Below are 27,557 nucleotides of genomic sequence, written 5' to 3' on the forward strand. Positions count from 1 at the left end.
ATCAAAATTCAATTTATATTAATACAAAACTATTGAGTGCAATGCAAACAAATGACAAGGGTCTCTATCTCTGGATGGTTTTGCGGCGAAATCAAGACAATTAAAATCTAATATGCAGTCCAGTCCCCAAACGATTGATTGAGATGCTTAAGTTCGTATTTAGCAGGCGTCTATTTTAATTGAATTTTTTGTTGGCGCCAAATGGAAGAAATATGCCATTCACTTGAAAACGTTAACTGAGCGCATTGCGAAGGGAATGGCACTTTCAGCTGGAGTACAAGAAGAAGATACGTAAACAAAGACGCTCAGCTCAGGAAAAAGTACATTTTGATTGTTTTTACTATAATTTACAATGCCGACGATCATAGCCGTAGATGCATCGCTTTCGATGCTACGCCCGGTTCCCGGCAGGAATGAGCACACATATCTATCGCTGGCCACCAAGGGCATCCAACATCTACTCGACAATTTCACGGCGGCCGGCAAACTGGAGCACCTTGCCCTGATATCGTATACAACGACCGCGGAGTTGAAGGTGGATTTCACACGCGACTATGATCAGATACGACAGGCGGTGAAGAAGATCGAGACGGTGGACAAGGCCTGTCTGCTGACCATGCTTAAGACATCCGTCAGCATAATGTCCACCTGGGGAGCACAGAACCTCTTGCAGCTGGTTGTGTTCACCGACTGCGGTCTGGGTTTTGGCACCACTTCGATCAGCGGCTTTCTAGAAACCTATGCCGGCAAGGAAGCTGATCCGGAGTACGCGTGGCTCCGGACTGTGGCTAACTACAACCTGAACTTCATATGTCTGGGACTACACAGTGATCAGTATTTTACCCGCGCCCTGGTCATGTATCAGCAACTCTTAGACGCTGCCTTACTAAAGGGTAGGTAAAGAAATGAACACCTCAAGAATTTACCCCTAAACGCCTTTTCCTTTGCCTTTGCTTTTATCCAGGTCAGCTATTTATGACACCCGTAAAGAATCCCGAAACAAATGAGGCCACTTCTACTCCGAGTCACAAAAGTGAACTGGGACGCACTGCCGTTTTCGAGCTGATCGAGCGTCTGTGCGAGACAAGCTACAAGTCCACCGAGGTCACGTTGAAGTGCGGCAGCTATTTCCGCATGGAGGCTCCCGTTCTGCTCTGGCCCCCACAACCCCATATGAGCAGCCGGCAGTGCTTGGCGTGGAGGCCCAGGTGCGCCAAATTGATCAGCGGATCGACGTGTGTGGTTTCCTGGCTCTGTCCGACATAGGCTCGCCGGCGACTCTAAGCCGGCATTGGGTACTGCCGAAGGTCGAGCGTGAGAAGACAAGTCGTCGCTCTGCGGGCATGGCAGCAGTGGCGAAGCCAGCCAAACTCACGCTAGACACAAGCAATCCGAACTACGAGCTGGAGAGACTCGAACAGGACATTCGAGAGTTTTACGCCAAGGATCCCAAGGACACCGAAGAGAGCGGCGATGATGCGGATGTCACGATCGTGCTAAAGCACAGCAGTGGCCCACAAACGGAGCAGCAGAAGGAGTGCTTCTGTGTCCTGCTGCACGGGGCTCTGAAAATGGAGAATATGGCCGCCTTGGTGCGGGTGGGCGAGAAGTGGTACAGCTTCATGTATGCCTTTACCGATGCCAAAAAGAAGTCAAATCTGATGCTGAACATTCTGCCGCCAGGATCGAATGTCATACCCTGGTTGGGAGATCTGGAGTTACTCGGTTTTACCGAGGATCTGGCCCCCGGCGAAACGGCCAGCTTTCCAGTTCGCGCCGATCGCCGTTCCTATTCCCAGAGCAGCGTTGTGTGGATACGACAGGCTAGCCTACAGTCCGACGTTCAGAAGGTACTGCGCCATGCCAAGAAGATGCCGGACAAGACCCAGCACTTCTACAAGGAACTCAATCGCATCCGTCGCGCCGCCTTGGCACTCGGTTTCGTCGAGCTTCTCGAGGTCCTGGCCATGCTCCTGGAAAAGGAGTGCGCTCATCTCACCTTGAATGGCGCCAGCAACGAGTGCACCGTGCAGCTGCAGCATGCCGCGACGGAGCTGCGGAAAACCTCTAATCGGGACATCAAATCCACAATTGTGCCGCATCAAAAGGGCGGGGTACCCGATGCGAGCAGCTCAGCTGCCGTTGCCTCCACAGCGGGTTATATGTATTAAATTTTCACAACTATACGTGTTTAGTCTCCGGGTTGAATTTTAACATTCCTGCTTGTAAAAGTAACGGCTCTATAGGTTCGCTATAAAGCGAACTACTAGTTCGCTACCTACTGTCTTGGCTGGAATTTTACAGCACTGCGAGCTATCGTTATCGAAGAAAGAACTACGGAAAAATAAATAATAAAGCAATGGGCCCAGAATTACCGTCTGATCCTGGTCATGAGATATTTCCAACGCCAGCAGTGGACCATCCGCGCGTTGGTATCGAGAGCGAGGATAGCGATGACTCGGATGCCTACGATGGATACCAGATGCTTGCCATGGACGATGGTGATGTGAACGACAGTGAACCGAGAACAGAGCCACAGCCACGACAATTGGAGGCGGAGGCCATCACAGTACCTGTAGATGATGACGAGGACATTGATCTGACAACAGCAGCAGTTACCCACGGCGATCCCAATATGCCTCCCATTGAGAGTGCCGACATTGAAATCGAACGGCAAGTGTGGAATGAGCCCCGACCCCAAGAACTTCAAATGGAGCTGGATAAGACGCGAACCGAACAGGTTGTTTGGCCGTTCCCGTGGAAAGCTAGACGATCAAGATCTTATGTCAATATTTATATCCTTAGATACTGAAAGCCATGTCCACGATTTCGCTACCCAACATTACTGTGCCCGACTGGGCCAAGGGAGTGCCCGAGGAGCGATGGAAGTTGGAGCTGTTAGAGCGCATAAACAGCCGACAGCAGCCCGCTGCTAATTCGAAGCCAGCAGGCACAGAAGAGGCGCCTCAGCATTCCAAAACGTCAGCCGACTAAAGTGTTTAATATTTATTTAGAAAAATCATTCTCCAATATATAATTTAGAAATCAGGCAGAAAGTATACTTAGAATGCCGCCAGAAGGGCCTGTCCCACCGTGTTTAACTTTCTGAAGTTCTCGCCTTGAGGCGTGTTGGTCAGCTCACGCAACTTGTCCATCACATAGTCGACGGAGATAACTTGGGCGATGGTCTCCTGGCCACATGGGGTCGTGGTCAAGTTTCCGATGGCTTGCATGGAGCGGTAGCAGGCCTCCAGATCATTGGCCCACTTGAGCAGCTCCACAACACCCGTGGTGACCATATAGCACACCTCGGACTTTGCCACACCCAGAGTCTGCGAAATGGTCAGGTTCAGATAGAAGGTAGCCATCGCAATCTGCAGATTGGCGCTGCCCGCACGGATTCCACTAATCAGTTCAATGATCTTGGGCAACTCCGACTCCACCTGCTTCCTTCCAGTGTGGTGGGTGAGGCTGTTGGCCAGGCAGCGCACCACCATCAACTGATTAGCCGCAGCTCCACTGAGTTGTGGTATTACGATTCCAAGGATGTTATGGCTATTAGTGACGATACTGAAGATTGCCTCGTTGCGCACGGCCAGGCGCAGTATATCGATGACCGGAAAGACCTGACCGGGTGGCCATTTAAGTAGAATAGTCAACGCCTCCAGAGCTGTCAGGTCCACCACCGGAGACTGATCAGTTAGCTTAATGACAGCAAGCAACAATTCATCGCCAACTTGTCCATCGCTGGGCGTAAGCTTTTTGTTGAACTCTCTGAAAAAAGAAATTCAGCAATTTAAAGATCCTTAATGTAATAGCCATCAAATCACCAATCCACTCACTTTAATTTCTCCAGCACCTTGGTGGCATCGCAGGTGTCAAACGTGCGATAGTTGTTGACGGGGAAATGTTTATCTCCCGCACGCACAAAGTTCACATCCACACTGGACGACGCATTGCTTGCGCTAGTAGAATAGCTAGAGGATCCGGTGAAGGGATCCGCATTGCCAGGGGTTGCGACATTCGTACTGGTAGAGCCAGGTAGATAGCGAGAGCCGCCAGTAAAGGGATCCTGATAGCCGCTGGGTGCCTGACTCATCACCACAGGCCCACTCTTAGAGTTCTTTACAATAAAGTTGGCCACCTGTTCGAGGTATGCCTGTGGCAGATCGTTCTTGTGAATGAAGGCTTGTGCTGCCAGCCAGGGATCTTCGCCATGGTTGTAGGGAAGTTTTATCGGCGGAGCCGTGTCGGAGATGTCGACATTGAACACAAAGTCGTACTCCCTGCCCTCGTACAGATTCTTGCCGGAGGTGACCTGAGTGCCACCCGAGGCGCCCATGACATCACCAACCAAATTCCACTTGCCGAGCTCCCAGGAATAACACTTGACGGATCCATCTAGATGACGTACCATTTTCGTTTGTCCCTCGCGGGTTCCATTCGCTAGCAGGGCCTCAGGACCTGGAAGACTGAAAGGAGTACATAAGGCACTGAGTGCGAGATGAAAGAAAAGCGAAGGCAAGGCTCACTCAGTTTTCTTAACGCCGCCAATCTCCTCGTTTATCTGCGACTTTCGAGTGGCCACGGCCAGGTCGAAGGCTTTTCGGTTGGCCTCGCTTGCTTGACGCGCTGGGTCTTTGCTAAAGACTCGGACGACGCCATCGCTGCAGCCCGTGACAATGTCTCCGTTTAGCAGACACGCCACTGACCACACCGATATTCCCGGATGCAGAATGGGCTCGCCCAACTCATCACCGGTTATTACATTCCACATGCGCAGAGTGCTGTCCTCGCCGCAGGAGACAACGACCTGGTCGCCCAAGGCCTGGTTTCGGGCCATGGCATAGATGTAGTTGGTATGCCCGGCCAGCTTGCGCACGCACTCGCCCTCCTCGTTCCAGAAGTTCAGGACGCCATCGTTGCCGCACGACAGTAGCGTGTTGGCCTCTAGGCCAATCAGACCGCGAACGCAGTCGGTGTGGCCCTTGAGCATACGCAGCTTCTCGCCCTTCTCGTTCCAGTAGTAAATGCACTTGTCGGCCCCACCGGTCACGTACTTTTGCTCCGTTTTCAGAGTGGCCACAGCCCAGACGGCTGCTTCGTGCCCTTTGAGAGACACGGTCGTAGCTTCGCCCGTTTCTCCTATGGTCCACACACGAGCCGTTTTGTCCCAACTGCCGCTGATGAGACTGCGCGGCTTCAGGCCCTCAGACAAGGCACAAACGGTCGACTCGTGACCTTTAAGCGTAAGCAGCGGCAGAAAGCCGTCTTGCTTATAGATGCAAATTGTCGCGTCATTGCTGGCCGTGCAAATCCACTGCTCGGCGGTATGGAAAAATATGTAGGATATGAAATTTTTGTGGTCCTTCAGCGTCAGGCCCTCAATATACTCGTTGCTGGAATATCAAAGGAGGATTGAGGATTAAAAAACCACATGATTCTAGCTCAAACAACGCACCCAATTGGCTTCCACAGCTTTGTACTCTTGTCGCGAGACCCAGACAAAATAATTTGACCCTCGGGCGTGACGCTACCAGCGGCAACAGCGCGCACATCCAAGCTGTGGCCAAACAGCTCACAGCTAAGCTTATACGTATCCAGCGTAGGCTCCATTCCTCTATTAAGCGGTTTACAACTCTTAAATTTTCCCTTTTCCACCGGCTTTTTGCCAATGTCTTTTGTCTTTCACTTTGTGTGACCGTGGATTTATTTATCATATATATACTGTCTGGCCCTCGCAAATATACCAAAATTTACGTGAAATTTTCTAAATATACCATATACTGACGGATTCAAGATCTTTTTTACATATCCCCCGTTTCCCCCGCTTTCGATGCTACGCCCGGTTCCCGGCAGGAATGAGCACACATATCTATCGCTGGCCACCAAGGGCATCCAACATCTACTCGACAATTTCACGGCGGCCGGCAAACTGGAGCACCTTGCCCTGATATCGTATACAACGACCGCGGAGTTGAAGGTGGATTTCACACGCGACTATGATCAGATACGACAGGCGGTGAAGAAGATCGAGACGGTGGACAAGGCCTGTCTGCTGACCATGCTTAAGACATCCGTCAGCATAATGTCCACCTGGGGAGCACAGAACCTCTTGCAGCTGGTTGTGTTCACCGACTGCGGTCTGGGTTTTGGCACCACTTCGATCAGCGGCTTTCTAGAAACCTATGCCGGCAAGGAAGCTGATCCGGAGTACGCGTGGCTCCGGACTGTGGCTAACTACAACCTGAACTTCATATGTCTGGGACTACACAGTGATCAGTATTTTACCCGCGCCCTGGTCATGTATCAGCAACTCTTAGACGCTGCCTTACTAAAGGGTAGGTAAAGAAATGAACACCTCAAGAATTTACCCCTAAACGCCTTTTCCTTTGCCTTTGCTTTTATCCAGGTCAGCTATTTATGACACCCGTAAAGAATCCCGAAACAAATGAGGCCACTTCTACTCCGAGTCACAAAAGTGAACTGGGACGCACTGCCGTTTTCGAGCTGATCGAGCGTCTGTGCGAGACAAGCTACAAGTCCACCGAGGTCACGTTGAAGTGCGGCAGCTATTTCCGCATGGAGGCTCCCGTTCTGCTCTGGCCCCCCACAACCCCATATGAGCAGCCGGCAGTGCTTGGCGTGGAGGCCCAGGTGCGCCAAATTGATCAGCGGATCGACGTGTGTGGTTTCCTGGCTCTGTCCGACATAGGCTCGCCGGCGACTCTAAGCCGGCATTGGGTACTGCCGAAGGTCGAGCGTGAGAAGACAAGTCGTCGCTCTGCGGGCATGGCAGCAGTGGCGAAGCCAGCCAAACTCACGCTAGACACAAGCAATCCGAACTACGAGCTGGAGAGACTCGAACAGGACATTCGAGAGTTTTACGCCAAGGATCCCAAGGACACCGAAGAGAGCGGCGATGATGCGGATGTCACGATCGTGCTAAAGCACAGCAGTGGCCCACAAACGGAGCAGCAGAAGGAGTGCTTCTGTGTCCTGCTGCACGGGGCTCTGAAAATGGAGAATATGGCCGCCTTGGTGCGGGTGGGCGAGAAGTGGTACAGCTTCATGTATGCCTTTACCGATGCCAAAAAGAAGTCAAATCTGATGCTGAACATTCTGCCGCCAGGATCGAATGTCATACCCTGGTTGGGAGATCTGGAGTTACTCGGTTTTACCGAGGATCTGGCCCCCGGCGAAACGGCCAGCTTTCCAGTTCGCGCCGATCGCCGTTCCTATTCCCAGAGCAGCGTTGTGTGGATACGACAGGCTAGCCTACAGTCCGACGTTCAGAAGGTACTGCGCCATGCCAAGGAGATGCCGGACAAGACCCAGCACTTCTACAAGGAACTCAATCGCATCCGTCGCGCCGCCTTGGCACTCGGTTTCGTCGAGCTTCTCGAGGTCCTGGCCATGCTCCTGGAAAAGGAGTGCGCTCATCTCACCTTGAATGGCGCCAGCAACGAGTGCACCGTGCAGCTGCAGCATGCCGCGACGGAGCTGCGGAAAACCTCTAATCGGGACATCAAATCCACAATTGTGCCGCATCAAAAGGGCGGGGTACCCGATGCGAGCAGCTCAGCTGCCGTTGCCTCCACAGCGGGTTATATGTATTAAATTTTCACAACTATACGTGTTTAGTCTCCGGGTTGAATTTTAACATTCCTGCTTGTAAAAGTAACGGCTCTATAGGTTCGCTATAAAGCGAACTACTAGTTCGCTACCTACTGTCTTGGCTGGAATTTTACAGCACTGCGAGCTATCGTTATCGAAGAAAGAACTACGGAAAAATAAATAATAAAGCAATGGGCCCAGAATTACCGTCTGATCCTGGTCATGAGATATTTCCAACGCCAGCAGTGGACCATCCGCGCGTTGGTATCGAGAGCGAGGATAGCGATGACTCGGATGCCTACGATGGATACCAGATGCTTGCCATGGACGATGGTGATGTGAACGACAGTGAACCGAGAACAGAGCCACAGCCACGACAATTGGAGGCGGAGGCCATCACAGTACCTGTAGATGATGACGAGGACATTGATCTGACAACAGCAGCAGTTACCCACGGCGATCCCAATATGCCTCCCATTGAGAGTGCCGACATTGAAATCGAACGGCAAGTGTGGAATGAGCCCCGACCCCAAGAACTTCAAATGGAGCTGGATAAGACGCGAACCGAACAGGTTGTTTGGCCGTTCCCGTGGAAAGCTAGACGATCAAGATCTTATGTCAATATTTATATCCTTAGATACTGAAAGCCATGTCCACGATTTCGCTACCCAACATTACTGTGCCCGACTGGGCCAAGGGAGTGCCCGAGGAGCGATGGAAGTTGGAGCTGTTAGAGCGCATAAACAGCCGACAGCAGCCCGCTGCTAATTCGAAGCCAGCAGGCACAGAAGAGGCGCCTCAGCATTCCAAAACGTCAGCCGACTAAAGTGTTTAATATTTATTTAGAAAAATCATTCTCCAATATATAATTTAGAAATCAGGCAGAAAGTATACTTAGAATGCCGCCAGAAGGGCCTGTCCCACCGTGTTTAACTTGCTGAAGTTCTCGCCTTGAGGCGTGTTGGTCAGCTCACGCAACTTGTCCATCACATAGTCGACGGAGATAACTTGGGCGATGGTCTCCTGGCCACATGGGGTCGTGGTCAAGTTTCCGATGGCTTGCATGGAGCGGTAGCAGGCCTCCAGATCATTGGCCCACTTGAGCAGCTCCACAACACCCGTGGTGACCATATAGCACACCTCGGACTTTGCCACACCCAGAGTCTGCGAAATGGTCAGGTTCAGATAGAAGGTAGCCATCGCAATCTGCAGATTGGCGCTGCCCGCACGGATTCCACTAATCAGTTCAATGATCTTGGGCAACTCCGACTCCACCTGCTTCCTTCCAGTGTGGTGGGTGAGGCTGTTGGCCAGGCAGCGCACCACCATCAACTGATTAGCCGCAGCTCCACTGAGTTGTGGTATTACGATTCCAAGGATGTTATGGCTATTAGTGAGGATACTGAAGATTGCCTCGTTGCGCACGGCCAGGCGCAGTATATCGATGACCGGAAAGACCTGACCGGGTGGCCATTTAAGTAGAATAGTCAACGCCTCCAGAGCTGTCAGGTCCACCACCGGAGACTGATCAGTTAGCTTAATGACAGCAAGCAACAATTCATCGCCAACTTGTCCATCGCTGGGCGTAAGCTTTTTGTTGAACTCTCTGAAAAAAGAAATTCAGCAATTTAAAGATCCTTAATGTAATAGCCATCAAATCACCAATCCACTCACTTTAATTTCTCCAGCACCTTGGTGGCATCGCAGGTGTCAAACGTGCGATAGTTGTTGACGGGGAAATGTTTATCTCCCGCACGCACAAAGTTCACATCCACACTGGACGACGCATTGCTTGCGCTAGTAGAATAGCTAGAGGATCCGGTGAAGGGATCCGCATTGCCAGGGGTTGCGACATTCGTACTGGTAGAGCCAGGTAGATAGCGAGAGCCGCCAGTAAAGGGATCCTGATAGCCGCTGGGTGCCTGACTCATCACCACAGGCCCACTCTTAGAGTTCTTTACAATAAAGTTGGCCACCTGTTCGAGGTATGCCTGTGGCAGATCGTTCTTGTGAATGAAGGCTTGTGCTGCCAGCCAGGGATCTTCGCCATGGTTGTAGGGAAGTTTTATCGGCGGAGCCGTGTCGGAGATGTCGACATTGAACACAAAGTCGTACTCCCTGCCCTCGTACAGATTCTTGCCGGAGGTGACCTGAGTGCCACCCGAGGCGCCCATGACATCACCAACCAAATTCCACTTGCCGAGCTCCCAGGAATAACACTTGACGGATCCATCTAGATGACGTACCATTTTCGTTTGTCCCTCGCGGGTTCCATTCGCTAGCAGGGCCTCAGGACCTGGAAGACTGAAAGGAGTACATAAGGCACTGAGTGCGAGATGAAAGAAAAGCGAAGGCAAGGCTCACTCAGTTTTCTTAACGCCGCCAATCTCCTCGTTTATCTGCGACTTTCGAGTGGCCACGGCCAGGTCGAAGGCTTTTCGGTTGGCCTCGCTTGCTTGACGCGCTGGGTCTTTGCTAAAGACTCGGACGACGCCATCGCTGCAGCCCGTGACAATGTCTCCGTTTAGCAGACACGCCACTGACCACACCGATATTCCCGGATGCAGAATGGGCTCGCCCAACTCATCACCGGTTATTACATTCCACATGCGCAGAGTGCTGTCCTCGCCGCAGGAGACAACGACCTGGTCGCCCAAGGCCTGGTTTCGGGCCATGGCATAGATGTAGTTGGTATGCCCGGCCAGCTTGCGCACGCACTCGCCCTCCTCGTTCCAGAAGTTCAGGACGCCATCGTTGCCGCACGAGAGTAGCGTGTTGGCCTCTAGGCCAATCAGACCGCGAACGCAGTCGGTGTGGCCCTTGAGCATACGCAGCTTCTCGCCCTTCTCGTTCCAGTAGTAAATGCACTTGTCGGCCCCACCGGTCACGTACTTTTGCTCCGTTTTCAGAGTGGCCACAGCCCAGACGGCTGCTTCGTGCCCTTTGAGAGACACGGTCGTAGCTTCGCCCGTTTCTCCTATGGTCCACACACGAGCCGTTTTGTCCCAACTGCCGCTGATGAGACTGCGCGGCTTCAGGCCCTCAGACAAGGCACAAACGGTCGACTCGTGACCTTTAAGCGTAAGCAGCGGCAGAAAGCCGTCTTGCTTATAGATGCAAATTGTCGCGTCATTGCTGGCCGTGCAAATCCACTGCTCGGCGGTATGGAAAAATATGTAGGATATGAAATTTTTGTGGTCCTTCAGCGTCAGGCCCTCAATATACTCGTTGCTGGAATATCAAAGGAGGATTGAGGATTAAAAAACCACATGATTCTAGCTCAAACAACGCACCCAATTGGCTTCCACAGCTTTGTACTCTTGTCGCGAGACCCAGACAAAATAATTTGACCCTCGGGCGTGACGCTACCAGCGGCAACAGCGCGCACATCCAAGCTGTGGCCAAACAGCTCACAGCTAAGCTTATACGTATCCAGCGTAGGCTCCATTCCTCTATTAAGCGGTTTACAACTCTTAAATTTTCCCTTTTCCACCGGCTTTTTGCCAATGTCTTTTGTCTTTCACTTTGTGTGACCGTGGATTTATTTATCATATATATACTGTCTGGCCCTCGCAAATATACCAAAATTTACGTGAAATTTTCTAAATATACCATATACTGACGGAATCAAGATCTTTTTTACATATCCCCCGTTTTTGATATTCCGTAGAATATTACTAGCTATATAGAACATTTATCCATGCCCACATAATTTTGTACGATTAGTGAATCCATTTTCTAATTGACTGGTTTATTTTAAACACTTGCTTTTATTGGATCTTGTCTAAAAAAAGGTTTTAGCGAAATAGGTAAAAAAAAAAACAAAAGAGGATAGTCGTTCCTATTGTTAAATTTTGATATTCCGTCGAATATTATTATTTGCCATGCCCACATGCCGACTGCCTGGGAAAATCCCAGTCCTTTAAATTATATTATTTTGGAGTGGCTATTAAAAAAATGTAATATTTAAAAGATTTCATATATTTCCATAACAAAATTTGCAAAAGGTGCATACGATAGTCTATTAGCTTGCATCACTATCAAGAGTAGTACTATCGACTCATGGATTTAACAGGCGACCGTCTCTAAGACGAAAAATTATTGTTTACATTTTCACCCCTTTCCAAATGGGGCAAAGTTATTTTTGTGATTACTGCGGTTGTTTTATGAAAAGTGACTTGAATGTGCGGAAGCTGCACAACAATGGCATATCTCACACGGTGGCCAAGTATCGGTACATGCGGCGCTTCGAAGGTACGAACTACTATCTCTGCTTGCAACAGAGCGTACCCACTGTCCAACTAACCCACTGTTTGACACTTACATACATATGTACATAGATCCCGCTAAGATTTTGGCAGAGGAGCGTCTAAAGAAACCATGTCAGCGCTATTTTAAGGGATACTGCAAGTTCGATCTGTATTGCAATTATGGTCATTATAGTGAAAGGGAGTTCAAGAAGCTGGAAAAGCTAGGTACGTTCCACGTAGGAAAGGGATTACAAATGGAAATACCTAAAAATTACTATTTTGCAGTTGGCGCGCAGAAGAACTCGAAATCTCGCAAGCGGAAAGCAAAGAAATGGCCTTGGAGAACACATCAGACTGGTCTACCACCGTCCCTGCGTCCAATGGAATTGGCGAAGCTCAAGAAAACCAATTTTGAACTAAACTGGGGCTAAACATATTTACTTTTCGATGTAATGTACATTTATCGTCATCCATTTAATATGCCAATGACTTTATCCATCACGCGGGATATTTTCAAATTAATCCTCAAAATGCGAGCATATTCGTAGTGAAACGATTTGGGGGAATGCCCGCTGAGGTTTTCCTGGTCTGGATCGCACAAATGAGCCAACAGGAAATAGCAAATATGCTCTGAAATATAAAGACGATGATGATGCAACATTACGAAATATTTTATCGCCTTTTCCATTAGCTCACCTTGCTCCTGTTCTACAGCAAAGAAAAGAAGAGTGTTGCCCGCCATCAACTCTGCTGCATTTAGAATATCCAGCTTCAATCGGCGATCCTTGAGCACATGCTTGGTTGTTTCTAGTCTATCGCAGGCACGCTCATAGTATTTGGCAAACGCTTTCTCTGGCGTCAGCTTTGAGTCTGTCGTCTCTGTTGCCCTCCGATATACAGCCCCCCCCTCCAATTGCCGCTCATCTATGCAGTCCAATATGGTCTCTGCCACATGGTACTGATTGTGACGCACTGCCAGGTGCAGGGCAGTGTACCCGGCATCGTTTGTCTGTAGCAAGAGATCCAGGTCAATACGTAGCATTAGTTGCCTTATGGATTCTCTATCAATGTTGTTGATGACAGCTATGTGGAGGGCCGTATTTCCGTTTTCGTATATGTGGTTGGGCAAACAGCCGGCTGTTAAAAGGGCTGTGACTAGATCCGGCTCACGATCATTCGTTAGAGCAAGTTCCAGGCAATCTTCACCATCAGCACTAATCATTTCATTGATATCAAAATTGCTATATTTGCAAACAAAAATCTGACGACGCACGCCATAAATGTCGCCGTCTAGGATATCATCATGAATGGGTCTAAGTAGGGGAAGAACTAAAATCACACATCTGATTTCAAGGTACATGTTTACAATTACTCACAGCAGGCCCTGAAGAGACAAAATACGGGCCTTCTGGAATTCCATAGCCATTATGCGAATGAGTTTTTCATTGTCCATACCATTTTCAATGTAAGAGTCGACATATTGGAAACCTTCAGCCACGTTGATGGACACATCCGACATGGTCGAGCTGCGACGCTCTAACGCCGGTCGATCTTCCTCTTTCCTCTTTCGTTCCTGGGAATACAAATAAATTAATGTCCCAACTTGCAATATACAATTGTGTGTCTGTAGCCACTTTGACATACAGGAACTTCCAGTTTTCTCTTCTTGGTGATCACGGGAGTTAGTTGTTTAACCTCCCGTTCCTGCTGGGCCATTTCAGCTGCTGATACTTTGACCACTTGTGGCACACAGGTGTTGCGCTTACGACCACGCTTTTTCGCAACTTTCAGAGGCATGGATTGAGCTGGACTGGGACTAGGAATGGGGCTGGGACTGGGTACACCAGTCAATGAGTCATTTTTTATCAACCCCTTTACGAGTGTATTTGGCGTCGCATGATTTCGATAAGGTGTGCTGGGCGATGGTATCCTTGGTTCGTCATCAGTTTGTGTGGAAGCGCTCACTTTGGTCGCCCCACAACAACACTGTTTATTTAGACGCGAGGTAGATGCAGATATCTTATCGCTCCCCGGTCCATTAATAGCATCGATGAGACGTTGTTGTATATCTTTATCTGGTATACGCATGACTTCTCTGATGATATCCTTGTAAACCGGCAGAAAGGCTTTTCGTTGTGTGTACGTACTGCTCTTCAAAGGTGCGGGTCCAACAGCAACTACAACTGGCGCTGTCTGTTTCAATATCAGGTCTGTTCCAGACGACACCCGCTGTATGCACTGCGTTTTCGTTAATAGCACTTTCTTCATTGTTTTTCACTTTGTACAGCACTTCCAGAACGAACAGAGCGATGCCTGCAGAGCTGATTACGTTTTGTTTGATTTTCAGGGGAAGTCTATGTTTAGATCGAATAAAATATTATAAAATGGTTTTTCCCCAACACACGCTGCGCAGTGAGGGACTTTCAGTGTTGCAAAGCGCAAGCTTTTGACGTTTTCAAGCACTATACTTAGAGCTGTGCGATACTGCGAATATTTCATTACAACTGTAAATGAGCCGACTATAATCGTATATACTTAATAATAATCATATTTTTATAATTTGCAATATTTAACTTGACATCTGTGCCTTGCGTAAACATTTTTTTCTTTCTTTTTCTTAAAATAATTTGGTATTCTTCAAATATTTTCATCTCTAGATTCTCACGCTACAATCAACTATCGCTATTGTGTGAATGGCAAAAAAGAGTGCCACAAAAACAAAGATAGCCAAAAAGAGTGGGAGGCTATAAACAGTTGTCTAATCTTAGATCGTTTGATAAAAGTTTGTTAACCTAAACGGTGACCGGGGTGCCTACAAGGCCGCGGATTTACCTCAAGGAGAGAATAGGAATGGACGGAGGTGGAGGAGGTGGCAATGAAAGCGGTAGATTTATCCGTCCTCTCCGTCCTGAGCAGCGCCAGTTCGGACGAGAGGATGGCAGTGATCAGTGTGATGATAATTCTGACCATGATCAGTGTCGGAGAGAGAAAGACTACAAGCGCCGCAATAACCGAAACAAAAATGGTCATGACCTTTACCGAATTCGAAGCACAACCGACGAAAGCAGCACGTTACTGGACTGCAAGTCCGTCTTTAAGCTGGTTACAAATCTCCTATGCCTATACCTACTTGCAGCCAGCCTCGTGACCATCAGCCACAGACCAGAAATGGAATCACCAGTGGAACAAATCTTCCACATAAAAGCAGAGAAGGTGAACGGGAAAGTTGTGTCTCATCAGAGGAGGACCTGGATGAGGGTCAGTTTGGTGGCAACAATATACAGGCTGGCAGTGATGCCCTCAACATCATCATTATCTTTGGCGTGACCAAGGGAATCACCAAGTTTGAAGTGTGCACAAAGTGTCAATTGTCATACTGGATTCCCTTTAGCTGATTCTCTTTCTTAATACTTTCAGATCACGAGCGCATTGTTAAGGGCTGAATACACGTCATACGGAACAGCGTCAAAGACTCGATGAATATGCACATGGAAATTAATCAAATAAGTAAGTAAATGGACGCAAGTGTTTAGCTATGATTGCAACAGATAATGATAATCGATGAACTTCGAACCAATGTTACAACCCCATCGGATCCATCATCATTTTTGACGCAAAAGTTTTTTATCTGCTTCTGTTTGAAATTTAGATCCGTCACGCGGTATAGCATTTATCGAATTTACCACCGTTGAGGAAGCGAAACAATGGATGGAGTTAACACAGTTATCAGCGCCATAAGCAAGACAGTTTTGAAACCCAACCAGCAGTCGGCAGTGATCATGAAATGTGTGTTACCGGCTTAGTTATCTCACAGTATAACATCATAAGATTATTGATTGAAAAGAAGGTCTGAAGAGAAGTACCTCCAAGGTCTAAGACATGACACATGACAGGTCTTGACACGCTCGTTGCCTCGATGGAGTTGCACAATGCCTGTACATCGCTGGATCCACCTCTGACCCTAGATGAACGTGCTGGTACACAATTAAACAATTTTACACAATCTTACACAATTCTCTCATCGCTTTACTTCTGTTTCAGTATCTATCAGCTACAACATCGAAACTGACATCAGCGAAAAAATAATCGAGACGTCGCACCTTATAACCTCTACTATGTCCCCTGACATCGGAGGCATTCAGTGTGGAGGTAACCCGGGTGAGACTGCGTACTACGTTCAGTACTACACGGACTACTTCACGGCGACGATAGCCAAGATCAAAAACAGTGGAGACACCAAGTTAACTGAAGCGAACTCTGAAGCGGTAGCCCTCTCGGCTATCCAACGTAAGCAGGAGAAAAATAAATTTATTGAGTCGACGACTAGAGCTGCTGCCCAATGCTCAAAATGTGAGTAGTAGTTCCGCTCCTCTTGGTAGTCGTCGTCGATCAGGTCGCAGTAGAGATCCTTGTCCTGACTGCCGCCGGAATGTCTATTGTAATGCGAGGAACGCTCACGACTCCGCGGACGAAATTTAAAATAAATGCATGAATATCTGTAATATAAAACGCCTCTGTAAATGTTTTTTTGGATGGTGATTTTCACCTTAATTCTTCAACCAGCTGTAGTTGCTGTATAGCAGTTTCAGCAGTTTCCCTACTCCGTTTTGCAACAAAGTACATATTTCATTTGCCAAAGTACTCAAGCTAGTATCGATAACATCTTGTCTGTTTTGTGTGAATGGCAAAGGAGGCAGAGATTTTTCAGCCAGCCTTTTTGTTGTAAGAATTGTATTTCACGCTCAATGAACGGATTTCGGGGAAAAAGAACACTTTAAATATAATCTTGGTCCTCCCAGCAACGTACAATAAGTAAGAAATGTGCAAATCTGAATACGTAACTAGCTAAAGTTTACTTTTAGAGCTTTAGAGCACGGGCTCGGGAAAAGGGCCCAGCGCGAGACAAATGAGGACAGACAATTAAATATAATTACCGCTCCGATTCGTATCAGATTAGCGTAGTATGGATTCACGTTACGGTCGAGGCTTCCCAGGAGGAGGTGGAAATGGCAATGGCAATAACGGTGGCGGCGGCGGCGTTGTCGGTGGAAACCATGGTGCGGGTCAATATAGACGCTATAGTCGCTCCCGTTCACGTTCCCGGTAAGATACCCTCGTCACGTGTATGCTTTCATACGAGTATGAAATATGTTCTTGCAGCGAACGGAACCGAGAGCACGGTGGGTATAGACGCCACAATTCGCGTTCGCGGAGTCGTGAGCGTTCCTCGCATTACAATAGACATTCCGGCGGCAGTCAGGACAAGGATCTCTACCGCGACCTGATCGACGACGACTACCAAGAGGAGCGGAACTACAACTCGCGCAATAACTCTGATAATCGCCAGCATCGAAGCGAGGACAACTATGACCGGCGCGAGGATAACTATGATAACAATCGCGATCAGCGGTGGAAGAACTATGAGCGCCAGTCGCGGGAACGCAACTCCGACTATGATCGGGGCAATGAGCGCAACAAGTAAGACTTGCATTCTGTGATAGCACAAATTTTTGCTGTAACTGAACACTTGGATCCATCCTTTCAGTCGGGGCGCTGACTATCGGCATCATAATAATGGAAACAATGGGAGCAACAACGCCCAGCTGAATAACAACAGGGATCGCGACAGGGAACGGGACCGAGAGAGACGCTACTCCTCCTCCGACGATAGCGACAACGATGCGACCGACGAGAGCCAGTATCGCCGCAAGCATCACAGGACCTGCAACGAAGCCCAGAACAATATCATACTCTTCGGGCTTCAGAAGCATGTTACCGAGGCAGACGTAAGAATAAGGTTCTACTGGGAAAAATATCGATCTGTAACGTAACGCTAACCCTTGCAGATCATGGGCGAGCTCATCAAAGTGAATATGGAGCCCACTTCTATACGAGTGATGAGGAAGCAGCCTACAGGTGGGTTACACATTCGACGAATTTACTATTTATACATACAATTAGGCTAGTCTAAAACCACACGAAGAGCGTGAGTATTGAGTGCCCAGTGCCCAGCAATGTTGTCAACAGGAAATACAATTCATTTAATAGTTGGCTTACGACAAACATCTACAAAATTCCACATAAACCAAAAGCAATCCCCAAAAAATGTTACAGAACTATTGAAACAACCAACAAAATATTTTGACAAAAACATTTTCGTATCTGCTTCTATCTAAAATTTAGGTGCCTCACGCTGTTTCGCATTTGTCGAGTTTAAAACCGTCGAGGAATCGAGACAATGGATGGAAATAACTAAGGTATCACAACAACCAACAAGACTCTTCCTGATTCAGCCACGAGATCGGCACAAATCAAAACTCGGCCTCAACTATAACGAAATCTTCACTTTAAGTTTAGTTCTCCTTGTCGCCCTTTTCAGTTGAGCATTAAGCATTAAGCAATAAGCGTTGAGCATCTCCTCATTTCATCTGTTTGTTTATGTCAAGTCAAGTCCAAATTCGGATAGTTTAGAGCGAGAACTGAACTTAAAGTAACCATTTCACACTTATAGCGGTATTCAGAAGGAGCAAACTGCCAGCGACTACATCCGCCGCAAAACACAGAACAGAAGCAACCTGGTGACTGTGTAGCCTGTGAAACTTATGATCCAATCATTCCAGTCGCTAATTCGCAATCATTTCGTTGTCTTCCTTCTCTGCTTTAGGGCACTCTCCAGTTGGGCGATCACCGGGTGTCAATGCAGTACAGCCACACACGGATGTCGGACTGGACTTGTATCAAGGTATAAGCAAATGCTGAAAGATACCAAGATGTTGATACAAGAACAAATCCCATTCATAATTGGGTTCGACGCAGGGCACTAGTATTTGAATTCGCTTTTCCCCTATGCTTGGGCACTGATCACGACGTCGCTATCTACATAGGTTTGGTCTCTCTCTCGAGCCTCTTCGTTTAAATGTTGTGCGTCCATGTCTCAAGTGATCATACTAATTCGCTAAACTCTATAGGAATTATTCTAATGCGGGTTTTTTATACCAGATATAGAATAGAGGAGAAAATGTACCCCACAAAGTACATATATTCTTGAACAGCATCAATTGCCGAGTCGAAACAGCCATGTCTGTCGGTCCGTCTGTCCGTTTGTTTGACGACTAGTTCGCAGGGATTATAAGAGCTAGGGCAACCAAATTACACAGACTCCTGTGATCACACTCTTCAAAATTTTGTACATTTTTGAAAACCGAAAACGCAGAAATATAAGGAATGAGCATATTTAGCAGATTGTCGAGTATGGATCAGATCTGATTATTATTATAGCCAGAATGAAAAAATAAATGCAGTGGCCACGCAACGCCCTCCACGCTCGTACTCATTCCCTATCTTTCACACAACCTTCGTCGTGCAGTGTGCGCACTTTGGCGGAGGTAAGCCATACCGACTGAGTATCGTGTAGGGACGCGGGCCCTAGCTGCGACTCACAACGTTCCCGCTCGGTTTTTGTTCCATTCATGCAGACCTCTAGTAAAAATAGATCCTTTTCGTAATTAGTTTCACTTAGTAAATATAGTCGGTATCCCTAACATGTATTTTTTCGGTCTTGTGGAGCAGTAGAAGAAATCAACTGCTGAATACAGACAGACCAGAATAGGCAGAGCCTCCGAGATCAGAGGTGAACCATATTCGAAAATAAACCTGAGACCCGGGGGCCGCCCCTAATAGAACTTTAAGACCATGACCCGACTGCCATAGAACAGCTTTTTAGTATGTGCGTCATGCAACATCTTGGTAATTGCTTAGTCTTTGGTGCAAGCTACCTTAAAATGTCTGCAAGGTCATCAAACTAAAACGAAATCGTTTCTTTCTTTGCTCTTTTAGTGCGGTGCCAGCAATTTTAAGCGCCGCTTCCAGTGCTTCATGTGCAGCGCCTCCCGCGAGGAAAGCGAGAACGCCCTCTGTGGCGGTGGAGAAGGAATCGACGAAGTCACCCGAATCCTCACAAAAAGTATACAAACCAAAAACAATCTCATGCAATGCCATTTTGTTCAGACAGAGAAACACACTCATTAACCTGCCATGCTTACCCATGCACTTTGACAGAGATTATGTTACGCAATCTGGACGCCTTGACCAATGAGGAGGGCGTGCTGACTGCCCTGCAGCAGCTCCAGCCCAAACTGGCCAAATCTGTCAGCAAAGTGCTGATCAGCCGTGATACCCTAACGCAGGCATCGCGAGGCATCTGTTATCTGCACTTTGACACGCTCGTTGACTCAATGGAGCTGCACAATGCCTTGACCGCGCTGGATCCACCTCTGACACTAGATGACCGTGAAGGTAAGAGTTGTCGTCTTGCACTCTATGCAATTCTCTAACCTCTTCCGTTTCCGCTTCAGTTGCCATCAGCTACTGCGTCGACGTTGATGATCGGCCGAAAATACCAAATGATTCGCCAGCTGCCACCTCTACAAGTGTGGCCAGCGGAGGTATTCCAAACGGGTCAATTGCAGCTGTGGCTCCCTCAGGGGCTGGTGGAAGCTATACTCTCGCCGACGTTCCCCGGCTCGCCGAGTACAGTGCCTCGTTGTATGCCTCTAATCCAGAGGAGCAGGCGCACTATGTTCAGTACTACACGGACTACTACACGGCAGAGATAGCCAAGAGTGGCCCCTCAGACCCTCAGCTGACGGAGGCCAATTCCGGAGCTGCCGTGGCTCTTTCGGCCATCCAACGAAAGCAAAAGAAGATGAGCAACATTGAGACAACGGCCACAGCGGCCGCTATAGCCGCTGCCCAAGCAGCTGCCGAGATAAAGGCCACATTTTCCACTCAGAATGTTGTCGCCCCAAGGGGAAACGATGGCAAGACTTATCGTAAGTGAATGCAGTAACGACTCAAGCTCCATTTAACACTCTCTCTTGCAGCCGCCCCCGATGTTTCCCGCTACCAGTACGATGAGACCTCTGGGTACTACTTCGACCCGAGCACGGGTCTCTATTACGACGCCCACTCCCAGTACTACTACAACAACGAAACGGGAGCCTATCTGTACTGGGATCAGCGGCGCAGCACCTACATTCTGGCGACTCCTGCCTCCACCCAGGCGGCACTGCAAGAGGTACTGGCAGAGGCCGAGCAGAAGGACGACGATTCCAAAAAGGAGAAGGAAAAGGACAAGGAGAAGGACGGTAACAACAAGCACGACAAGGTCAAGGTGGCCAAGAAGATCGTCAAAGATATGGAGAAGTGGGCCAAGCAGCTAAACCAGAAGAAGGACTACACCGTGGTGGCCACGCCGCATCCCATCTTGACAGGAAGCGAGATGTCGGGGCCTAGCACCTCGCGTTCCACACAGGGGTCTTATGCAGATGTGGGTTTCTCCATACTGGAGAAGAAGGAGCGAGCTAAGCTGACTGACTTTATGCCGCCCGCGGCTCCACTGGGGGTGAATAAGCTGTTCAAAGCTTATGGCGGTGGCTCTGAATCGGATGAAGACACTGCGGGGCCCCCAGCGGCGGCTGTTGGTGGATCTAGTGCCGTTGCTGATGAAATGGACCTCGTGGACTTACAGAAACTGACCTGTATGTTATGTAAACGTGCCTTTCAATCGCTCGAAATCCTGCAGAAGCATTTGAAAATGTCGAACTTGCACAAAGAAAATCTGGCCAAGCTCAATCAAGGTTCAGGAGCGTCTGCTGACGCCGACCCCGATCCGGACAGCGACGCGGGCTTATCGTAAGTAAAAGCTTTATTTTTGGAGGGATATTTCCTAAATTCGTGCATCCTTCTGGACATCTTAGCTATCGGGATCGCGCCAAGGAGAGGAGACTGAAGTACGGGGAGAGCGATCCACCGCCTCCGAATCGCAGTCGGGAGCGTTTCGAGAAGGAGATAAAGACCTTGCAGACGCGTCAGAAGAATAATGCCAGCGCGGCTTCAGCTCTGCCAATCAGCTCGAATAACGTGGGCAATCGCTTGATGCAGAAGATGGGCTGGACGGAGGGCCAGGGTCTGGGCAGGAAGAATCAGGGGCGCACCCAGATAATTGAGGTAATTCGAGTTATACATATGTAACCTATTGCCGGACGCCAGTTCAATGTAAATTGCATATCCGTAGGCTGATGGTCGCACCAAGAGCGTGGGCCTGGGAAACAAGGTGTGCAACCTGCCACCTGGTACCGATTACAAATCCTATATTAAGAAGATGATGAAGCAGCGCTATGAGAATGCCTGAACATTTTATGAGAACGCCCGAAAATGTATTTTTCCAGATTTTAATTATTATTATGTGCTTATTGTGGTATTATACAAATCGAAATGTAAAATAAATGCATGAATATCTGTAATATAAAACACCTCTGTAAATGTTTTTTTGGATGGTGATTTTCACCTTAATTCTTCAACCAGCTGTAGTTGCTGTATAGCAGTTTCAGCAGTTTCCCTACTCCGTTTTGCAACAAAGTACATATTTCATTTGCCAAAGTACTCAAGCTAGTATCGATAACATCTTGTCTGTTTTGTGTGAATGGCAAAGGAGGCAGAGATTTTTCAGCCAGCCTTTTTGTTGTAAGAATTGTATTTCACGCTCAATGAACGGATTTCGGGGAAAAAGAACACTTTAAATATAATCTTGGTCCTCCCAGCAACGTACAATAAGTAAGAAATGTGCAAATCTGAATACGTAACTAGCTAAAGTTTACTTTTAGAGCTTTAGAGCACGGGCTCGGGAAAAGGGCCCAGCGCGAGACAAATGAGGACAGACAATTAAATATAATTACCGCTCCGATTCGTATCAGATTAGCGTAGTATGGATTCACGTTACGGTCGAGGCTTCCCAGGAGGAGGTGGAAATGGCAATGGCAATAACGGTGGCGGCGGCGGCGTTGTCGGTGGAAACCATGGTGCGGGTCAATATAGACGCTATAGTCGCTCCCGTTCACGTTCCCGGTAAGATACCCTCGTCACGTGTATGCTTTCATACGAGTATGAAATATGTTCTTGCAGCGAACGGAACCGAGAGCACGGTGGGTATAGACGCCACAATTCGCGTTCGCGGAGTCGTGAGCGTTCCTCGCATTACAATAGACATTCCGGCGGCAGTCAGGACAAGGATCTCTACCGCGACCTGATCGACGACGACTACCAAGAGGAGCGGAACTACAACTCGCGCAATAACTCTGATAATCGCCAGCATCGAAGCGAGGACAACTATGACCGGCGCGAGGATAACTATGATAACAATCGCGATCAGCGGTGGAAGAACTATGAGCGCCAGTCGCGGGAACGCAACTCCGACTATGATCGGGGCAATGAGCGCAACAAGTAAGACTTGCATTCTGTGATAGCACAAATTTTTGCTGTAACTGAACACTTGGATCCATCCTTTCAGTCGGGGCGCTGACTATCGGCATCATAATAATGGAAACAATGGGAGCAACAACGCCCAGCTGAATAACAACAGGGATCGCGACAGGGAACGGGACCGAGAGAGACGCTACTCCTCCTCCGACGATAGCGACAACGATGCGACCGACGAGAGCCAGTATCGCCGCAAGCATCACAGGACCTGCAACGAAGCCCAGAACAATATCATACTCTTCGGGCTTCAGAAGCATGTTACCGAGGCAGACGTAAGAATAAGGTTCTACTGGGAAAAATATCGATCTGTAACGTAACGCTAACCCTTGCAGATCATGGGCGAGCTCATCAAAGTGAATATGGAGCCCACTTCTATACGAGTGATGAGGAAGCAGCCTACAGGTGGGTTACACATTCGACGAATTTACTATTTATACATACAATTAGGCTAGTCTAAAACCACACGAAGAGCGTGAGTATTGAGTGCCCAGTGCCCAGCAATGTTGTCAACAGGAAATACAATTCATTTAATAGTTGGCTTACGACAAACATCTACAAAATTCCACATAAACCAAAAGCAATCCCCAAAAAATGTTACAGAACTATTGAAACAACCAACAAAATATTTTGACAAAAACATTTTCGTATCTACTTCTATCTAAAATTTAGGTGCCTCACGCTGTTTCGCATTTGTCGAGTTTAAAACCGTCGAGGAATCGAGACAATGGATGGAAATAACTAAGGTATCACAACAACCAACAAGACTCTTCCTGATTCAGCCACGAGATCGGCACAAATCAAAACTCGGCCTCAACTATAACGAAATCTTCACTTTTAGTTCAGTTCTCCTTGTCGCCCTTTTCAGTTGAGCATTAAGCAATAAGCGTTGAGCATCTCCTCATTTCATCTGTTTGTTTATGTCAAGTCAAGTCCAAATTCGGATGGTTTAGAGCGAGAACTGAACTTAAAGTAACCATTTCACACTTATAGCGGTATTCAGAAGGAGCAAACTGCCAGCGACTACATCCGCCGCAAAACACAGAACAGAAGCAACCTGGTGACTGTGTAGCCTGTGAAACTTATGATCCAATCATTCCAGCCGCTAATTCGCAATCATTTCGTTGTCTTCCTTCTCTGCTTTAGGGCACTCTCCAGTTGGGCGATCACCGGGTGTCCATGCAGTATACACGCAACACGCGCATCTCAGACTGGACTTGTGTCAAGGTACGGCCTGACTTTAACTTCCTCCTCAGATCATGCAGCTAAAATGGTTTCCTTCGTTTTTGTTTTTTAGTGTGGTGCAACCAATTTTAAGCGGCGCCTCCGGTGCTACATGTGCAATGTCTCCCGCGAGGAAAGCGAGAATGTACTCTCTGGTGCCGGAGAGGGGATCGATGAAGTCAGCCGAATCCTCACAAAAAGTATACAAACCAAAAACAATCTCATGCAATGCCATTTTGTTTAGACAGAGAAACACACTCATTAACCTGCCCTGCTTACCCATGCACTTTGACAGAGATTATGTTACGCAATCTGGACGCCTTGACCAATGAGGAGGGCGTGCTGACTGCCCTGCAGCAGCTCCAGCCCAAACTGGCCAAATCTGTCAGCAAAGTGCTGATCAGCCGTGATACCCTAACGCAGGCATCGCGAGGCATCTGTTATCTGCACTTTGACACGCTCGTTGACTCAATGGAGCTGCACAATGCCTTGACCGCGCTGGATCCACCTCTGACACTAGATGACCGTGAAGGTAAGAGTTGTCGTCTTGCACTCTATGCAATTCTCTAACCTCTTCCGTTTCCGCTTCAGTTGCCATCAGCTACTGCGTCGACGTTGATGATCGGCCGAAAATACCAAATGATTCGCCAGCTGCCACCTCTACAAGTGTGGCCAGCGGAGGTATTCCAAACGGGTCAATTGCAGCTGTGGCTCCCTCAGGGGCTGGTGGAAGCTATACTCTCGCCGACGTTCCCCGGCTCGCCGAGTACAGTGCCTCGTTGTATGCCTCTAATCCAGAGGAGCAGGCGCACTATGTTCAGTACTACACGGACTACTACACGGCAGAGATAGCCAAGAGTGGCCCCTCAGACCCTCAGCTGACGGAGGCCAATTCCGGGGCTGCCGTGGCTCTTTCGGCCATCCAACGAAAGCAAAAGAAGATGAGCAACATTGAGACAACGGCCACAGCGGCCGCTATAGCCGCTGCCCAAGCAGCTGCCGAGATAAAGGCCACATTTGCCACTCAGAATGTTGTCGCCCCAAGGGGAAACGATGGCAAGACTTATCGTAAGTGAATGCAGTAACGACTCAAGCTCCATTTAACACTCTCTCTTGCAGCCGCCCCCGATGTTTCCCGCTACCAGTACGATGAGACCTCTGGGTACTACTTCGACCCGAGCACGGGTCTCTATTACGACGCCCACTCCCAGTACTACTACAACAACGAAACGGGAGCCTATCTGTACTGGGATCAGCGGCGCAGCACCTACATTCTGGCGACTCCTGCCTCCACCCAGGCGGCACTGCAAGAGGTACTGGCAGAGGCCGAGCAGAAGGACGACGATTCCAAAAAGGAGAAGGAAAAGGACAAGGAGAAGGACGGTAACAACAAGCACGACAAGGTCAAGGTGGCCAAGAAGATCGTCAAAGATATGGAGAAGTGGGCCAAGCAGCTAAACCAGAAGAAGGACTACACCGTGGTGGCCACGCCCCATCCCATCTTGACAGGAAGCGAGATGTCGGGGCCTAGCACCTCGCGTTCCACACAGGGGTCTTATGCAGATGTGGGTTTCTCCATACTGGAGAAGAAGGAGCGAGCTAAGCTGACTGACTTTATGCCGCCCGCGGCTCCACTGGGGGTGAATAAGCTGTTCAAAGCTTATGGCGGTGGCTCTGAATCGGATGAAGACACTGCGGGGCCCCCAGCGGCGGCTGTTGGTGGATCTAGTGCCGTTGCTGATGAAATGGACCTCGTGGACTTACAGAAACTGACCTGTATGTTATGTAAACGTGCCTTTCAATCGCTCGAAATCCTGCAGAAGCATTTGAAAATGTCGAACTTGCACAAAGAAAATCTGACCAAGCTCAATCAAGGTTCAGGAGCGTCTGCTGACGCCGACCCCGATCCGGACAGCGACGCGGGCTTATCGTAAGTAAAAGCTTTATTTTTGGAGGGATATTTCCTAAATTCGTGCATCCTTCTGGACATCTTAGCTATCGGGACCGCGCCAAGGAGAGGAGACTGAAGTACGGGGAGAGCGATCCACCGCCTCCGAATCGCAGTCGGGAGCGTTTCGAGCAGGAGATAAAGACCTTGCAGACGCGTCAGAAGAATAATGCCAGCGCGGCTTCAGCTCTGCCAATCAGCTCGAATAACGTGGGCAATCGCTTGATGCAGAAGATGGGCTGGACGGAGGGCCAGGGTCTGGGCAGGAAGAATCAGGGGCGCACCCAGATCATTGAGGTACTTTTATTTAAGCATAAATATTGCATTAGATAATTAAAATATATAATTTGTTGAATCCACAGGCTGAGGGTCGCACCAACAATGTGGGCCTGGGAAACAAAGCTGGCAATATGCCACCTGGAAACGATTACAAATCTTATATTAAGAAAATGATGAAGCAGCGCTATGAGAACGCCTGAAGCTTCTTTATTATCGGTACATTTTATACGAACCAAAGTTCGTCGTCGTAGCCCGATATTATACTTATTTATGATGTGTGCGTGAACAAATGGGTGGTGCGAGTGAGCCAGGGGTTGGCGCTCGAGCGAAGTAAGGCGGCTTGCCCCGTAGTTACCTACATATACATATTATAATTCCGCTTGAATATTGAAGTATTCGGGCCATGGTTACCTCAACTGTGCATCCTCAACCAATTGTGCTCACTTAGAATTATTTCCCAAGTTAGCAACTGTTCAATAGATAGGTACAATACATACATATGTCTTAAATAAAGCAAGCATTTCATTGGACTTTTAAGATTATAGATTTGATTGTTTTACATTTTCATTATTTTATTAAATAATGGCCGGTTTACACTAGGTCTGCGTCATGCGTCTGCATTTTTTCGTATACGCAGTTCCCTTAAAAAAAATTCTTTAAACAATGGTGCCGTACAGATCCTACTGGATACATGGAAGCAGAACATTGATGGTTTATTTGATTATTGTGTGAGAAAAATGGCTGAAAATAATAAATAAATATCAGCAAATGGTGCTTCTGCATAATTCCCTAACACTATCTCTAAAATTTGGTTGCCTTCCTCGTCACAAACTCTAATCAGTTATGATGTCATGGTGCAACAGTGTGAATGCCTATCCTGCGTCATTCGTCTATGCCAAAACCGATAGAAAACGCGCGCCAGTGTA

At 48.3% G+C, this 27,557-nt stretch overlaps 11 protein-coding genes across 20 annotated transcripts; 8 read left to right on the plus strand and 3 right to left on the minus strand.

Moving 5' to 3' along the window:
* Positions 1 to 269: 269 nt before the first annotated feature.
* LOC108161763 (integrator complex subunit 14) lies at positions 270 to 2,186 on the plus strand. The gene is given in 3 exon segments (XM_017296097.2): positions 270 to 893; positions 965 to 1,162; positions 1,165 to 2,186. Coding segments are annotated over 3 exon segments (1,746 nt in total). The 5' UTR covers positions 270 to 352; the 3' UTR covers positions 2,172 to 2,186.
* Positions 2,187 to 2,204: 18 nt separating this feature from the next.
* LOC108161772 lies at positions 2,205 to 3,048 on the plus strand. Its single transcript, XM_017296111.1, has 2 exons — positions 2,205 to 2,740; positions 2,806 to 3,048. Exons 1-2 carry the CDS (start codon positions 2,360 to 2,362, stop codon positions 2,992 to 2,994), a joined length of 570 nt encoding a protein of 189 aa, XP_017151600.1. The 5' UTR covers positions 2,205 to 2,359; the 3' UTR covers positions 2,995 to 3,048.
* Positions 2,992 to 5,697, minus strand: LOC117188612 (phospholipase A-2-activating protein-like). Its single transcript, XM_033392617.1, has 4 exons — positions 5,462 to 5,697; positions 4,533 to 5,399; positions 3,843 to 4,472; positions 2,992 to 3,774 (listed from the first exon to the last, which is right to left on the minus strand). The coding sequence occupies exons 1-4, from the start codon at positions 5,614 to 5,616 to the stop codon at positions 3,063 to 3,065; spliced, it is 2,364 nt and encodes a 787-aa protein (XP_033248508.1). The 5' UTR covers positions 5,617 to 5,697; the 3' UTR covers positions 2,992 to 3,062.
* Positions 5,698 to 5,735: 38 nt separating this feature from the next.
* On the plus strand, positions 5,736 to 7,635 carry LOC117188613 (integrator complex subunit 14-like). The gene is made up of 2 exons (XM_033392618.1): positions 5,736 to 6,341; positions 6,413 to 7,635. The coding sequence occupies exons 1-2, from the start codon at positions 5,837 to 5,839 to the stop codon at positions 7,618 to 7,620; spliced, it is 1,713 nt and encodes a 570-aa protein (XP_033248509.1). The 5' UTR covers positions 5,736 to 5,836; the 3' UTR covers positions 7,621 to 7,635.
* An 18-nt stretch (positions 7,636 to 7,653) lies between these two features.
* Positions 7,654 to 8,497, plus strand: LOC117188614. The gene is made up of 2 exons (XM_033392619.1): positions 7,654 to 8,189; positions 8,255 to 8,497. Exons 1-2 carry the CDS (start codon positions 7,809 to 7,811, stop codon positions 8,441 to 8,443), a joined length of 570 nt encoding a protein of 189 aa, XP_033248510.1. The 5' UTR covers positions 7,654 to 7,808; the 3' UTR covers positions 8,444 to 8,497.
* LOC108161762 (phospholipase A-2-activating protein) lies at positions 8,441 to 11,164 on the minus strand. The gene is made up of 4 exons (XM_017296096.2): positions 10,911 to 11,164; positions 9,982 to 10,848; positions 9,292 to 9,921; positions 8,441 to 9,223 (listed from the first exon to the last, which is right to left on the minus strand). Exons 1-4 carry the CDS (start codon positions 11,063 to 11,065, stop codon positions 8,512 to 8,514), a joined length of 2,364 nt encoding a protein of 787 aa, XP_017151585.2. The 5' UTR covers positions 11,066 to 11,164; the 3' UTR covers positions 8,441 to 8,511.
* Positions 11,165 to 11,669: 505 nt separating this feature from the next.
* On the plus strand, positions 11,670 to 12,537 carry LOC108161774 (zinc finger matrin-type protein 5). The gene is made up of 3 exons (XM_017296113.2): positions 11,670 to 11,871; positions 11,958 to 12,092; positions 12,153 to 12,537. Exons 1-3 carry the CDS (start codon positions 11,745 to 11,747, stop codon positions 12,296 to 12,298), a joined length of 408 nt encoding a protein of 135 aa, XP_017151602.1. The 5' UTR covers positions 11,670 to 11,744; the 3' UTR covers positions 12,299 to 12,537.
* On the minus strand, positions 12,285 to 14,304 carry LOC108161766. The gene is made up of 4 exons (XM_017296099.2): positions 13,512 to 14,304; positions 13,244 to 13,440; positions 12,564 to 13,180; positions 12,285 to 12,497 (listed from the first exon to the last, which is right to left on the minus strand). Exons 1-4 carry the CDS (start codon positions 14,133 to 14,135, stop codon positions 12,334 to 12,336), a joined length of 1,602 nt encoding a protein of 533 aa, XP_017151588.1. The 5' UTR covers positions 14,136 to 14,304; the 3' UTR covers positions 12,285 to 12,333.
* Positions 14,305 to 14,566: 262 nt separating this feature from the next.
* Positions 14,567 to 16,376, plus strand: LOC117188615. Its single transcript, XM_033392620.1, has 4 exons — positions 14,567 to 15,217; positions 15,285 to 15,374; positions 15,517 to 15,844; positions 15,909 to 16,376. Exons 3-4 carry the CDS (start codon positions 15,754 to 15,756, stop codon positions 16,223 to 16,225), a joined length of 408 nt encoding a protein of 135 aa, XP_033248511.1. The 5' UTR covers positions 14,567 to 15,217; positions 15,285 to 15,374; positions 15,517 to 15,753; the 3' UTR covers positions 16,226 to 16,376.
* A 153-nt stretch (positions 16,377 to 16,529) lies between these two features.
* On the plus strand, positions 16,530 to 22,180 carry LOC108161761 (RNA-binding protein 5-like). Of its 6 annotated transcripts, none has more exons than XM_017296095.2 (13): positions 16,530 to 16,679; positions 16,730 to 16,970; positions 17,028 to 17,345; positions 17,413 to 17,653; positions 17,714 to 17,783; positions 18,051 to 18,124; positions 18,532 to 18,609; positions 19,704 to 19,830; positions 19,926 to 20,162; positions 20,222 to 20,698; positions 20,750 to 21,560; positions 21,626 to 21,875; positions 21,943 to 22,180. In XM_017296095.2, the coding sequence occupies exons 2-13, from the start codon at positions 16,831 to 16,833 to the stop codon at positions 22,057 to 22,059; spliced, it is 2,940 nt and encodes a 979-aa protein (XP_017151584.2). In that variant the 5' UTR covers positions 16,530 to 16,679; positions 16,730 to 16,830; the 3' UTR covers positions 22,060 to 22,180. The 6 variants fall into 6 exon arrangements, with proteins under 6 accessions (XP_017151584.2, XP_033248504.1, XP_033248503.1 ...); XM_033392613.1 differs by having other exon boundaries at positions 16,820 to 16,970; positions 21,943 to 22,059; XM_033392612.1 differs by having other exon boundaries at positions 16,530 to 16,670; positions 21,943 to 22,059.
* A 151-nt stretch (positions 22,181 to 22,331) lies between these two features.
* LOC117188611 (RNA-binding protein 5-B-like) lies at positions 22,332 to 27,173 on the plus strand. Of its 5 annotated transcripts, none has more exons than XM_033392609.1 (13): positions 22,334 to 22,481; positions 22,532 to 22,772; positions 22,830 to 23,147; positions 23,215 to 23,455; positions 23,516 to 23,585; positions 23,853 to 23,926; positions 24,327 to 24,407; positions 24,478 to 24,604; positions 24,700 to 24,936; positions 24,996 to 25,472; positions 25,524 to 26,334; positions 26,400 to 26,649; positions 26,715 to 27,173. In XM_033392609.1, the coding sequence occupies exons 2-13, from the start codon at positions 22,633 to 22,635 to the stop codon at positions 26,829 to 26,831; spliced, it is 2,943 nt and encodes a 980-aa protein (XP_033248500.1). In that variant the 5' UTR covers positions 22,334 to 22,481; positions 22,532 to 22,632; the 3' UTR covers positions 26,832 to 27,173. The 5 variants fall into 5 exon arrangements, with proteins under 5 accessions (XP_033248502.1, XP_033248500.1, XP_033248499.1 ...); XM_033392608.1 differs by having other exon boundaries at positions 22,622 to 22,772; positions 26,715 to 26,831; XM_033392607.1 differs by having other exon boundaries at positions 22,334 to 22,472; positions 26,715 to 26,831.
* The last annotated feature ends 384 nt before the right edge of the window (positions 27,174 to 27,557 follow it).

Source organism: Drosophila miranda, chromosome 4 (genome assembly GCF_003369915.1).
Source record: "Drosophila miranda strain MSH22 chromosome 4, D.miranda_PacBio2.1, whole genome shotgun sequence".
Lineage (NCBI taxonomy): Eukaryota > Metazoa > Arthropoda > Insecta > Diptera > Drosophilidae > Drosophila > Drosophila miranda.

Bases quoted from the DNA above. Each gene is read 5' to 3' on its own strand.
- LOC108161772 (XM_017296111.1), top strand. From the start codon at position 2,360: ATGGGCCCAGAATTACCGTCTGATCCTGGTCATGAGATATTTCCAACG. The intron at 2,741-2,805 runs GTTGTTTGGCCG...TTATATCCTTAG, and splicing joins ATAAGACGCGAACCGAACAG to ATACTGAAAGCCATGTCCAC.
- LOC117188612 (XM_033392617.1), bottom strand. From the start codon at position 5,616: ATGGAGCCTACGCTGGATACGTATAAGCTTAGCTGTGAGCTGTTTGGC. The intron at 5,400-5,461 runs GTGCGTTGTTTG...TTGATATTCCAG, and splicing joins AAGCTGTGGAAGCCAATTGG to CAACGAGTATATTGAGGGCC. The intron at 4,473-4,532 runs GTGAGCCTTGCC...TACTCCTTTCAG, and splicing joins GGCGGCGTTAAGAAAACTGA to TCTTCCAGGTCCTGAGGCCC.
- LOC117188613 (XM_033392618.1), top strand. From the start codon at position 5,837: ATGCTACGCCCGGTTCCCGGCAGGAATGAGCACACATATCTATCGCTG. The intron at 6,342-6,412 runs GTAGGTAAAGAA...GCTTTTATCCAG, and splicing joins AGACGCTGCCTTACTAAAGG to GTCAGCTATTTATGACACCC.
- LOC117188614 (XM_033392619.1), top strand. From the start codon at position 7,809: ATGGGCCCAGAATTACCGTCTGATCCTGGTCATGAGATATTTCCAACG. The intron at 8,190-8,254 runs GTTGTTTGGCCG...TTATATCCTTAG, and splicing joins ATAAGACGCGAACCGAACAG to ATACTGAAAGCCATGTCCAC.
- LOC108161762 (XM_017296096.2), bottom strand. From the start codon at position 11,065: ATGGAGCCTACGCTGGATACGTATAAGCTTAGCTGTGAGCTGTTTGGC. The intron at 10,849-10,910 runs GTGCGTTGTTTG...TTGATATTCCAG, and splicing joins AAGCTGTGGAAGCCAATTGG to CAACGAGTATATTGAGGGCC. The intron at 9,224-9,291 runs GTGAGTGGATTG...TTCTTTTTTCAG, and splicing joins AAGGTGCTGGAGAAATTAAA to AGAGTTCAACAAAAAGCTTA.
- LOC108161774 (XM_017296113.2), top strand. From the start codon at position 11,745: ATGGGGCAAAGTTATTTTTGTGATTACTGCGGTTGTTTTATGAAAAGT. The intron at 11,872-11,957 runs GTACGAACTACT...ATATGTACATAG, and splicing joins GTACATGCGGCGCTTCGAAG to ATCCCGCTAAGATTTTGGCA. The intron at 12,093-12,152 runs GTACGTTCCACG...ACTATTTTGCAG, and splicing joins CAAGAAGCTGGAAAAGCTAG to TTGGCGCGCAGAAGAACTCG.
- LOC108161766 (XM_017296099.2), bottom strand. From the start codon at position 14,135: ATGAAGAAAGTGCTATTAACGAAAACGCAGTGCATACAGCGGGTGTCG. The intron at 13,441-13,511 runs GTATGTCAAAGT...TTGTATTCCCAG, and splicing joins AGAGAAAACTGGAAGTTCCT to GAACGAAAGAGGAAAGAGGA. The intron at 13,181-13,243 runs GTGAGTAATTGT...TCCCCTACTTAG, and splicing joins TTGTCTCTTCAGGGCCTGCT to ACCCATTCATGATGATATCC.
- LOC117188615 (XM_033392620.1), top strand. From the start codon at position 15,754: ATGACAGGTCTTGACACGCTCGTTGCCTCGATGGAGTTGCACAATGCC. The intron at 15,845-15,908 runs GTACACAATTAA...CTTCTGTTTCAG, and splicing joins GACCCTAGATGAACGTGCTG to TATCTATCAGCTACAACATC.
- LOC108161761 (XM_017296095.2), top strand. From the start codon at position 16,831: ATGGATTCACGTTACGGTCGAGGCTTCCCAGGAGGAGGTGGAAATGGC. The intron at 17,784-18,050 runs GTGGGTTACACA...TCTAAAATTTAG, and splicing joins GATGAGGAAGCAGCCTACAG to GTGCCTCACGCTGTTTCGCA. The intron at 19,831-19,925 runs GTATACAAACCA...GCACTTTGACAG, and splicing joins CACCCGAATCCTCACAAAAA to AGATTATGTTACGCAATCTG.
- LOC117188611 (XM_033392609.1), top strand. From the start codon at position 22,633: ATGGATTCACGTTACGGTCGAGGCTTCCCAGGAGGAGGTGGAAATGGC. The intron at 24,408-24,477 runs GTACGGCCTGAC...TTTGTTTTTTAG, and splicing joins CAGACTGGACTTGTGTCAAG to TGTGGTGCAACCAATTTTAA. The intron at 24,605-24,699 runs GTATACAAACCA...GCACTTTGACAG, and splicing joins CAGCCGAATCCTCACAAAAA to AGATTATGTTACGCAATCTG.